The 12959-nt window shown below is 42.9% G+C and overlaps 1 protein-coding gene across 2 annotated transcripts in view; it reads right to left on the bottom strand.

The window, feature by feature from the left end:
• MALT1 (MALT1 paracaspase) overlaps positions 1 to 12959 on the bottom strand; it is a 65340-nt gene that overhangs the window by 13651 nt on the left and 38730 nt on the right. For both annotated transcript variants that reach the window (XM_027525584.1, XM_027525585.1), the window contains one exon: positions 6458 to 6661. In XM_027525584.1, coding sequence (XP_027381385.1) covers positions 6458 to 6661 — 204 coding nt within the window. The remainder of the gene's footprint in view (positions 1 to 6457; positions 6662 to 12959) is intronic.

Raw genomic sequence — 12959 nt, 5'->3', positions numbered from 1 at the left:
ATTAAATAGCACACATCATGGGATTAGAGCAACGCTGTACGAGATACATAAAGTGCCGAGGGGAGCATCAGCATGAGGGGAAGCGACAACGGATGGTCCAGAGAGAAAGGGAACGGTCTGGAAAGGCAGGGAGGAAGGAAGGTGCCGTATAGGCAGCGGGCACAGAGACCAACAAGGCCTGGCCCTGGAATGACAGCTAACAGAAAGGAGACCAGCCTAGAAGGAATTAAATTATTGCTGTAAATCAAAGTGTTTAGAAAATCACGGTACACAGTGGGTTTAATTAGTGAATCAATGAAAATCAAGTAAGTGAAAAGATAACTCACAGAATGGGAGAACATGTCCGCATAGACAGATTAGTATTTGTGAGGACACATTATATATCTACAAGGACACTTTGTATCCAGAATGTATGAAGAACTCTTCAACAAGAAAAAGACAATTTTAAAACGTGCAACAGACTTGAATGAACATTCCTCCAAAGAGAACATACAAATGGCAAACAGGCACAGGAGGAGACGCTCGATATTAGCAACCATTAGGGAAAGGCAGAACAAAACGGTGTGACGCCCCTTCACACTCATCAGGAGGCTGTGACCACAAAGGCGAGAGCGAAGGCAGGCGAGGGTGAAGAGGGAGTAGGAACCTCGTTTGCTTCTGGCAGGCACATACGGTAGCGCAAGCCCTCTGCAATCAGGCGGTTCCTCAGCAAAACAGCATTCTGTGACCCAGAAATGCCACGCCAAGGTAAATATCCAGGAGAACTGAAAACACGTGTCCACAAGAATGTGCACATGCAATGTGTTCACAGGGGCACTAGTTCTAATATCTAAATAGTGGAGAATGGTTAAATGTCCATTTGCTGATCAATGAATAAACGTTCTCTATCCACACAGTGGATGATTAATTAGTCATAAAAGTAACGCTACAACACAGAGGAAGCTTGGATGCACTGTGCCAGAAGTGACTGAAGCCAGACCCAGAAGGACTGGCAGGGAGTGACTCCATTCCTAGCAGAGTCCTCGGGAGACAAACCCAGAGGCAGCGAGCGGTTTGCTGCTGTCGGAGTCTGGGGTCAGCAGGAATGAGGAGGGACAGTGAGTGGATACAGGGTCTGGGGGCCGATGACAACGTTCTGGAGTTAGCTGACTGAACGGCTTTGTGTGGACACTGAAAATCACTGAACTGGGACCTGCTGTGCATCGCGGAGCGGGGAGCTCAGTTCGGGGCTGTGCGGTGACCTGGAGCGGTGGGACCGCGGGGCTGGGGGGAGGTCGGGCACGGAGGGGGTCTGTGTACACAGAGCCAATCATCACTGCACAGCAGAAACTAACGAAACATGGGAAATAAACTACAGTTCAAGAAAAATGTTTATAAAATGAGGAAAAGACCCATGTACTTTAAAAGTGCAAGATTTACACTGTCCAGTATTCAAAATCTGACTCCACTCCCTGTCCGTCTCTTTCCTGCTTCCAGAGCAAGATACGCTTATTTGCAATCTCCATGGCCCTGCTCAAGTCACACTCTCTTCCCATCTACCCAAATCTTTGCCAAGGCTTGGGCTGATCTCAGGTTCAGACCCTGGGCAAGTTATCACCTGGTCTTCAGCTTCTGAACACATTTCAGTCCCACCCTGCTGGGAAATCCTACAGCAGCCTTGACACTTCAAATCACACACGGGCACTTTACAGTTCTATGTAGACACAGTTTCTTTGATAAAAGTAACTGTAATAAAGAAATTTTATATCTGCATGGCATTTTCATGATTTTCATAAACATGATCAGATTTTAACCTGTAACAATTTTTAAATGACCTACTTTATAGGTGAGAAAATAAAATTTTAAAACAAATAATATGCTTAAAATCATATAGCTGATAGGTATTTGCATTCCATACATAGCGTTTTCCCCGTCCCATTATATTAGGGGGCTTATAAATTTCCTCAGATGGTAAAGAATCTGCCTGCAAGGCAGGAGACCCAGGTTCGATCCCTGGGTTGAGAAGATGCCCTGCAGAAGGGAATGGCTACCCACTCCAGTATTCTTGCCTGGAGAATCCCGTGGCCAGAGGAGCCTGGCGGGCTCCCATTGTGTCATTTAACACATCTGGCTTCAGCAAGGCTTGACTTGGGAGCAAAAGCAACTTCAAGGGAGGGAGGGTTTAGCCTCCCTCATGCAGGAAAAGCTAGGTGTGGTCCAGTGTTTCAATGCTGTATGCCCAGGTCTGCCATCACTGAAAAGGCACTGACAACAAAATACCGTTTGATCACCACAGAGCAATTCATGACAAATGTAATAAGCATTTTGTATCAAAGTCTACACACAAATTATACTGCAGGAGGGTAAGCATTTTTATGTAAAATAACTAGGCCAAATCACTGTATTTTAAAAATTCCATCTCTAGTACTATTTGTACATTTAAACCACTCTTATTACTCAAGGATAGAAGGACAAAACGGATCTCTTTTAAAATGTCAAAGAATTCAATGGGGTTAGAAATAAAACCTTATAAAATAGATCTTTTAGGAATTTTATTTCTTGGGAATATGATTTCCAAGGTTACAGTCTGTCAGAGGGACTTATTTTTTGTCTACAGAGAACACAGTTGCTTAAATGGAAGGCTTTCCCGCTTGAGTGGCGCTGCCGTGCACTTGGCACAGGGCTTTTATTGGAACGTGAGCGTCGCCACCACCAGCGACCTGCAGAGTGGTTACTCGAACACATCAGGCACTGCTGGAAGCCCGAGCTTTACCTCAACAAGCTCACAGGCGTCCCACGACACGTGCCTCATAGTGAGGCAGCAGATGTCGTCACTGCCGCCCTACAGATGCGGAAGCTGAGACATGGAGGCGTTCGACAGCTCACCCACTTTACAGACTAATAAGGGGCACTCCCAGAAGTGAGCTGCCAGCTGGATCAGTTGCTGCGCTAGGTTATGCTGTCTCCTTACAACCTTCTGCTGGCTTTTGAGGTAACGTTACTCTCAGAAAATAAAAAATGTCGGTGTACTGGTATTTCCACGATCTCACCGTGCCATCTCTTTAAAAACTCCTTTTTTTCCCCCGATGAAATCTTAGGCTTAACCTTAATACATAATAAGAGATAAAAGTCAATTTCTCTATTGAGGCCTGAAGTGGAATGTTATCCAAATCCCCTATTCGTGAAGGAAAATCTGAACTCAGCAAACTACGACAACAACGGCTACAGTATTTCGAGGCTTTAGCATGCCAGATATGTGGCTGGTTATTTTATCTTACTTGTCCTGTAACAACCGCATTAACTTGTCTATCCATTGTATACATCCTTTCTGGCTTAGGAAAGTGAAGTAACTTGGTCACAGACACATAGCGAGTGAGCAGAAAAGCCAGAGCGTTGAGTCCAGGGTTCGTGACTGTTGGGTCTGCTGCTTAACCCCTGAGCTACACTGACGAGAGTGGTTCCAGCGTGAGTGAGGCTTTGGCCCTATTCTAGCCAGGTTCCTTGAACCTTCTTTTCTATTGAAGCACAGCTCAGCTGCAGCAGGTGATGAATGTAGACAAGTGTTAGGTGGGGTGGACACTAAGCCAAGGACTTACTCCATCCTAGCTTATCTATATTGGAGAAGGCGATGGCACCCCACTCCAGTACTCTTGCCTAGAAAATCCCATGGACGGAGGAGCCTGGTGGGCTGCAGTCCATGGGGTCACTAAGAGTCAGACACGACTGAGCGACTTCACTTTCACTTTTCACTTTCATGCATTGGAGAAGGAAATGGCAACCCACTCCAGTGTTCTTGCCTGGAGAATCCCAGGGATGGGGGAGCCTGGTGGGCTGCCGTCTATGGGGTTGCACAGAGTTGGACACGACTGAAGCGACTTAGCAGCAGCAGCAGCAGCTTATTTATATAACTGAAATCTTTATCTATTTATCCTTATTTATAGGTAACAAATAGGTCAGTTATTCCTGTTTCTAGCTTGTGTTTTTAGTGCTTATATATGTTTAAAAACTGAATTACATATTCTGTTCTGCTAATTTTTATTTCCTTCACAAACCCAAGGGCAGTATAATACAGAAGGGCATAAACTTCAGTGCCCATGCTTTCCACGCTGACACTGCTCTTCGGAAACTCCTGTGGCTCTAGCTCTGCCTCCCCTGCCCCCCAAAGTACTCCTGGTCCCCGGGGCTGCCAGCTGGACGTGAGGGCACAGCCCAGGGAACATGCCTATGCCCTCTGGCCTCTGCCACACTTACATTGAAAGCAGATGTGTCTGGTGTTTGGGATATTCACAATACTTCAAAATATTATGCAACCACCCTGTTAAGACATGAATCAGTCGTATTTAAACATTTTTCTAGCTTTTTAAAAAAATATATATTTATTTTTATTTGGCTGCACTGAATCTTTGTTGTGTTATGTGGGATCTAGTTCCCTGACTTGGGATCGAACCCGGGCCTCTTTACTCTATATTTCAAGTTGATGTTTTTATTTTGGGGCAAAGCTTCAGCATAAGATAAACTCTTCTTACTAGAACTTTTAATATTTCTGGTTCTCAAGTTTCCAGGGGCAATTAAAATTTAAGTTTTGATTTTATTTTTAAGTTTTGATTTAAAAAGCTAAAAAGAATTTAAAGCCAAGGTAATAATGCTAATAAGAAATTACAATAAATAATCAAATTCATAATTCTTCATATAATTCCTTAACTCTTAAAATACTTCACCAATCTCAAAACCCAAATTGGTAAATATTTTTTCCTTGCACCTCATTACCTCTGGGAAAGTTTTAGAAGCCTTTTCCTGTTTAAGCCATCTATGCACTTAACAACTGAGATAAATTATGTAATATAAAATTAATCAACTAACCACCTTATTAGAGACTAAAACTATAAATCAAGTACCACAGGGGCACATTTGTATTGTATATTCTATCATTTTCATAAGAAAAATGGATTCTCAGAGTCATTACTTTATATGCTCATGAATTAAGATTACATTGTTAAAACATCAGAATAATGTTGAAGTCCCAAATCTGAGATATTTACTTTGCTGATTCACTTGCGTAGCAACTGTAATCCTTGGTACTTAAGAAGAAACTCATTTAAAACTTACTGAGATTTTAAGATTTTCCCCCATCCTATATACAGTAATGTGCTAAATCTTGAAAGAAGTTAGTTTTTTCTTCCATTAAAAATTCTACTTTGAGTATCTTTGTTTCTTTGTTGTTAGGTGTCTAATGATGTCTATCTTCTTTGTGAATTGTACCTTTTATCATTAAAAATTATTCATCTTTGTTTAATTAAAAAAAAAAAACTTCTACTTTGAGAACCTTTAGCAATTCTATCAAGTTTGCCTCATCATATTAGTCTAATTAGAAGTAAAAAGGCTAAATAAAGGAATTATTGAAGTAAAGTAACTGGAAAGATATAGAAGCCAAATCAACTTGGTTTAGCGTGGCATCCTGACAGCAGGTCTGGAAATGTTACTTTCCTGGCAGCTGGATGTTATTATACAACATCGAAGGGAGCACAGCTCTGAGAAATGCAGCTGAGAGTGACAGCTGGCTTCCCATTCTTGTGGCTATGCCCGTTAAAAGAAAATCACCAAAGAAACGGCTTATTACTGACAGCATACTCTCTCTTTAAAGAATCTTTACCATAAATGTAGTGTTCTTAATATATTTAAATGAAAGAATGAGAAAAAACATTAAAAAAAATTTACTGTTAGTATTCTTGCGGAGGTCCATCTTTAACCTGGGCTTCCCGGGCGGCTCAGATGGTAAACAATCTGCCTGCAATGCTGCAGACCTGGGTTTGATCCCTGGGTCGGGAAGATCCTCTGGAGAAGGAAATGGCTACCCATTCCAGTACTCTTGACTGGAGAAGTTCATGGACAGAGGAGCCTGGAGGGCTATAGTCCATTTCGTCGCAAAGAGTCGGACACAACTGAGCAATTAACACTTTCATCTTTAACTGTATCTGGGTAGGACTTTAGTTTACTGATTGTTCTCATATGTCTCACTCATCAATATTTCCTTGTTAAATTTTAGTTCCCACTAAAAGGCCAGAAAATACCATGCAATAGTTAGAAAACAGAAGAAAACATGTGGAATGTACATTCGGGTACAACTTTTTATACTCCACACACACACATGCATATTAGTATTTTACATATATGAATATACAATTTGCTATCTGGTCACTGAACTTTACTGTAGCTCTTGTAGTCAATGAAACAAAATCACGTAAGATAGGTTGAGAATTCTACTAAGAACAACACTGTTTTGAGACGTGAAAGTAAAGACATCAAGTTAATTAGTCACATGGAACTAAGGAATGAAGATCAAATCCATCTTCTATTACAAGAATAAAACTTTTCAACAGTCCATTTGCCATGCCTTTCTCTGCTTTTCAATTCTCAACCTAACTTGTACAACAAAAAGACAAGGGGATAATTACAAAAGCGAAGATGATAAGTATCTTACCATAGACTCCTTTGTCTAAAAGCAGTAAAAATTCATCCACGGCGTTACGCATCTCATATTCAGTAAGATCCAACAGTGAAACGACTTTGAAATCTAGCTGTCTTAACAAGTTGGTCAATTCATACACATCCACCAAAGGAGCTTTAAGCTTGGGATGCTCCCAATAATTCATATTTCCTATCAAAAGAGCAACCTTGTCCTTTGCTGTTAAAAAAAAAAAGAGGAGGAGGGGGAGACATTTAAAGGAGGATATAAAGTTTAAAAACAAAACGCAAAAAAAGAAGGCTTTACAGATAAGATTTCTTCATTTTATTTCATTTTAGAGCTAGGCTATCACTTTATGTAGTAGACCAATGCACTCTACTGAGGAATACAGAAACTGGTGAGTCAAACAACTGAAATTCAACTTAAGTGATGCTTTGGAAAATCAGGCAAAGGATACTAACTGTACATGAAGCGAACAGTAACTAACATTACAGTAATACTTTTACTGATTTATAACAGAAGGAAAGAATGCTCAGTATAGACTTTTAGAGCAAATTTAAATAAAGAATGTTTGGAATTGGGTTCCTATCAAATTAAGTTCCGTTCTACTGATAACAGAAGAGGCCAGAAACAAAACGGAAGAGGCCAGAAACAAAAGGAATACCGAAACGAGGGACGAGAAGAGTTCCCATCAGAGCAGGTGAGGGGAAACCAAAGACAGAGAGCAGAGCTTAACAAACACTGCATTCTCTATTTTCTGTTGCTGTACTGTCTCCTCTTCGCTTCTTTTTTAAAAAAAACCTCCCATTTGGGTGAGATGTGGCTGCCTCAGGGCGGTGTGAAGCATTTTTGTATGACTATCTTAGTAGTTCATTTTCTGACCTTAGTGAACTGCTGCTGCTAAGTCACTTCAGTCGTGTCCGACTCTGTGCAACCCCATAGACGGCAGCCCACCAGGCTCCCCGTCCCTGGGATTTTCCAGGCAAGAACACTGGAGTGGGTTGCCATTTCCTTCTCCAATGCATGAAAGTGGAAAATGAAAGTGAAGTCGCTCAGTTGGGTCCGACTCCTAGCGACCCCATGGACTACAGCCTACCAGGCTCCTCCATCCATGGGATTTTCCAGGCAAGAGTACTGGAGTGGGGTGCCACTGCCTTCTCCGTTAGTGAACTGAGGCTTTGCTAAAGACGTGGTCTCATAGAAAGAGCTTTTCTGTCGTAAGGGGCAAAAAGATCCACGTGTTGTGTGCTCAGTCATATCCGAATCTTTGCGACCCCATCACCTGCAGCCACACCAGACTCCTCTGTCCACGGGTTTCTCCAGGCAAGAATACTAGAGTGGGTTGCCATTTCCTCCTCTGGGTGATCTTCCTGACCCAGGGATCAAACCCACATCTCCTGCATCGGCAGGCAATTCTTTAACTACTGAATCACCTGGGAAGCCTAAAAAGATGCACACCTGTGCCTTTAAAAGCATCAGCTGGCTTTATTTGGTATACAGCTTGTCCAAAAGAGTTGTGGAAGGCTGAGCATAGTCTAGTGCTTAAGAGGTCTTCAGAACTGTACTCTTGCTAGCGGGGGTGGAGTTAAAAGTAGACTTGAGACTGTGCGTGATACGAGAAATCTGAGGTTTCTCTCGAGGGCTGGCAGCAGGGTGTGTCCAGCACACATTGGGGTCTAAATCTGTGATGGAAACAGCAGGAAGCAGTGGAGAAGGTGTAACAGGAGGGTGCGGCAGCCCCAGCCACACCCTCTTGAATCTCTGCAAGAAAATTAGAGATACCAAGGGGACATTTCATGCAAAGATGGGCTCGAAAAAGGACATAAATGGTATGGACCTAACAGAAGCAGAAGATATTAAGAAGAGGTGGCAAGAATACACAGAAGAACTGTACAAAAAAGATCTTCACGACCCAGATAATCACGATGGTGTGATCACTCACCTAGAGCCTGACATCTTGGAATGTGAAGTCAAGTGGGCCTTAGAAAGCATCACTATGAACAAAGCTAGTAGAGGTGATGGAATTCCAGTTGAGCTATTTCAAATCCTGAAAGATGATGCTGTGAAAGTGCTGCACTCAAGATGCCAGCAAATTTGGAAAACTCAGCAGTGGCCACAGGACTGGAAAAGGTCAGTTTTCATTCCAGTCCGAAAGAAAGGCAATGCCAAAGAATGCTCAAACTACCGCACAATTGCACTCATCTCACACACTAGTAAAGTAATGCTCAAAATTCTCCAAGCCGGGCTTCAGAAATATGTGAACTGTGAACTTCCAGGTGTTCAAGCTGGCTTTAGAAAAGGCAGAGGAACCAGAGATCAAATTGCCAACATCTGCTGGATCATCGAAAAAAGCAAGAGAGTTCCAGAAAAACATCTATTTCTGCTTTACTGACTATGCCAAAGCCTTTGACTGTGTGGATCACAACAAACTGTGGAAAATTCTGAAAGAGGTAGGACACCAGACCACCTGACCTGCCTCTTGAGAAACCTGTATGTAGGTCAGGAAGCAACAGTTAGAATTGGACATGGAACAACAGACTGGTTCCAAATAGGAAAAGGAGTACATCAAGGCTATATATTGTCACTCTGCTTATTTAACTTATATGCAGAGTACATCATGAGAAACACTGGGCTGGAAGAAGCACAAGCTGGAATCAAGACTGCCGGGAGAAATATCAATAACCTCAGATATGCAGATGACACCACCCTTATGGCAGAAAGTGAAGAGGAACTCAAAAGCCTCTTGATGAAAGTGAAAGTGGAGAGTGAAAAAGTTGGCTTAAAGCTCAACATTCAGAAAACGAAGATCACGGCATCTGGTCCCATCGCTTCATGGGAAATAGATGGGGAAACAGTGGGAACAGTGTCAGACTTTTATTTTTGGGGGCTCCAAAATCACTGCAGATGGTGACTGCAGCCATGAAATTAAAAGATGCTTACTCCTTAGAAGGAAAGTTATGACCAACCTAGATAGCATATTAAAAAGCAGAGACATTACTTTGCCAACAAAGGTCTGTCTAGTCAAGGCTATGGTTTTTCCTGTGGTCATGTATGGATGTTAGAGTTGGACTGTGAAGAAAGCTGAGCGCCGAAGAATTGATGTTTTTGAACTGTGGTGTTGGAGAAGACTCTTGAGAGTCCCTTGGACTGCAAGGAGATCCAACCAGTCCATTCTGAAGGAGATCAGCCCTGGGATTTCTTTGGAAGGAATGATGCTGAAGCTGAAACTCCAGTACTTTGGCCACCTCATGCGAAGAGTTGACTCATTGGAAAAGACTCTGATGCTGGGAGGGATTGGGGGCAGGAGGAGAAGGGGACGACAGAGGATGAGATGGCTGTATGGCATCACCGACTTGATGGACATGAGTTTGAGTGAACTCTGGGAGTTGGTGATGGACAGGGAGGCCTGGTGTGCTGCGATTCATGGGGTCGCAAAGAGTCGGACACGACTGAGCAACTGAACTGGACTGAACTGAATGTCACCAAAAATCTCTTTGGAATTTCTTCCTTTTCCACACTAAGGTCGAGGGTTAAACAAGGTCTGGAGAAAAATTAGAACCAACTCAAAGACAGTGACTCCCTCAACGTGGCAAAATACCCCACTTTGTGAGAAGACTCAAATACTTTTTTTTTTTTGGCCTCACCATGCAGTTTGCACATTCTTAGTTCCCCAACCAGGGATTGAACCCCAGGCCCTCAGCAGTGAAAGTGTGGAGTCCTAACTACTGGACTGCCAGAGAATTTCCTTTGTCTGGTATCTTTGTTCTATATTCACATTTTCAGAGATACCTTGCAAACTGCCTATTCTTTTGAGTGCACACATTAAAAAAAAAAATTAAACAATACTTAAGCCACATTTCTGATTCAATAAAAGTCACTTTAAGTCTGGTACAAATGATAATCTCTTCTCCTATCCCAAAGAAAAGGCCAGTTTTTCAAGACTATTTTAATAGGCAAATTCAGTCATAAAGCCTCTACTGTCTTTCATTTTAAAACTCAAAAAAAAAAAAAAAAAGTTAAGAATACTCAGGGTGGATTTCAGTTAGGAGGCAGTATAAGATTTACTATCACCTGTATTTCCTTTTTTTTTTTTTTAAGTTTCTTCTTAAATAAACTAGAAATGTACTGTTACACTAATTTACCCACTATATACCAAGACATTAGCTGGCTAATCCACAGAAATATTTCAGAGCATTGTTTTCTGAGCCCATTAACCCTATCAGAGTTCAGAACCAATCTTAATATACTGATGGACTCAGACTCAGTTCAACCTGCTCCTCAGTGAGGGGAGCTGGAGCCTGGGGTGCCGGCCTTTCATCATTATAGCCCCAACCAGGGGCCTCCCAGTGAGATTCTCAGAGTAAAGAGTCTGTGTTGTACAGCGGATTTCTTGGTGGGATATTATGACAATTTAGTATGTATCTTACACTGGGATATTATGACAATTTAGTATATATCCTACACTAAGTTCTACTGGCAGAAAAAAGTTATGAGATATGTAACTGAAAAAAATCACCGGGGTCTTTAGAGGGGAGGAAACAGTTGTTAGACTAAGCATGCAGGCTGCTCCTGCTAAGATCACTGCTTTTGTCATCTGTTTGGAAGGGACACTTGGTACAGTACACAGATGCAAGGGTTTAGCCACTCGAGAACCATGGGGCCTAAAAGCTATGTATCAGTAATTGACCACAACTCTTCAAAAACTTTTCCCCAGTGATAATGTGGGATCTTCATTCCCCGACCAGGGATCGAAGCTGCCCCTCCTGCATTGAAAGTGCAGAGTCTTAACCAATGGACCTCCAGGGAGTCCCCCAATGATAATTTTAATGCTTAGTTCCTAAAGTGTCTTGAGGCATCTTCTTGAGTTTGGTAATAGAGATGATGGGTCAGAAACTTACCTTGCCCACTCTACTTGCAAAACAGTTCCTGAACGATAGTTGAACTGGGGTGGATTTAGAACAGAGAAGTAGACTGCGGTGGCCGAAATAGGAGATGACAAAGTCTGGTTCCAGGAATTAGTAGTAGAAAGGGAAAGAAAAAGTCAGGGACATGACAGAGAAAGAAACAGTAAAATTTGAAGTTGAGGAGATAAGAGTAAGGAATCAAAGAAAACTTCAAAATAACAACTATATAAGCAACTTATGATGGGTTTTCAAGTGATTAAAAATAAATGAAACTTTCTGTAGAAAAACATTTACTGTAAGAGCCACCCACAACTTCTTGAACACATACCATTCACTGGAAAAAGGGAACACAGACACCAGCTGATTAAGCAACAGAATAAAACCACTTCAGAAAGATATTTTCACTGTATGATCCTAGACATCTTCTAAAGCTTAATGAAATGTATTGCTTAAACTCTGGTACAAGTTACACCATTAATTCCCCGTCTGATTATTCTAATAGTGTGCTACTCATTTCATCCAAAAATGAGTTAATGTTTATTAGCAGCTGGAGAAGGACCTGGTAACACTGAGCGCTCCGTCAGCATCTGTTAAATAAAGAGCCTCCGGCCATCTGTCGGTGACTGAGCCCTGACACCAAGTCTGAGTGAGTGAGCAGACGGTCCTTGTTGGTCCCATGCGTCAGGTCTTCGTCTTTCTACGTCCTTCAAAATAAAGCCCAAGCTCCTTAGTCTGGTGACAAAGCCATTGGTACTCTAGTCCCGGCTGCCCTTCGAGCTGTGGTGAGAGACGGCCCCCGAGGGTAGCCCCTCATGGCCTCCTTAGGCAGTGAGGCCCCTCACTCTGCCCCCTGGCTCTGGCTCCGAGTCTGGGCTGCCCTGTGACCCTGTCTGAGCATAATATAGTGGGACACTCTGCCAGTTCTGGGTCTAAACCTTAAGAAGTCCTGAGAGCTTCCGGTCTGGGGACTCAGCCACCGTGCAAAGAAAGTAAATTACCTGGTGAGACCACAGGTGGGGGAGGAGAGGAGAGAGTGAAGTAGACTGAGAATATTACAGGACAGGAAAACAGGGGGCCATATGCCCCTTTAAGGGGACAGCTACTATTTAGTCACAGCCTACAGCTGTCACTCTAAAGCTACCATTTTTGAGAGAACTTATAAACCTGAATTTGTATATGCTGTCTGATCAGTGACAGCTGATTCTGTCTGAAGCCACTGTGCGGGACCCCTCCCGCAGTTAGTGCCCTCTCTCCACAGCCTGAACAGTCCCATGGAAGCTCCCCTCCGTGCTGTCAGCCTTCACCTCCATGCTGACGATGCTGCTGACTGTGTCTCCGAGCCTGGCCTCTCCTTAGAGTTCCAGACCCATGTGTGCAAATGCCTGCTGTGTACCTCTGCCTAGACAAGACACAAACACCTCAAACTGGTTAGGCCAAAATAAGAGTCCGCTGCCGTTTGAATCTTGCTTTTGATCCTGTGCTCTCTAACTCAGTGGGCTGTACGACCACCTGCCTCGTGGCCCAAGTACGAACCTGAGCAGGCATGGTGACGCCTCTGTACTTTTTGTACCCTAGAGTGAGGTGATGAAAACAGCTTACCGATCCCATCATCT

This window comes from Bos indicus x Bos taurus, chromosome 24 (assembly GCF_003369695.1).
Source record: "Bos indicus x Bos taurus breed Angus x Brahman F1 hybrid chromosome 24, Bos_hybrid_MaternalHap_v2.0, whole genome shotgun sequence".
NCBI classification, from domain to species: Eukaryota; Metazoa; Chordata; class Mammalia; order Artiodactyla; family Bovidae; genus Bos; species Bos indicus x Bos taurus.
This window is presented reverse-complemented; position numbering and strand designations above follow the sequence as displayed.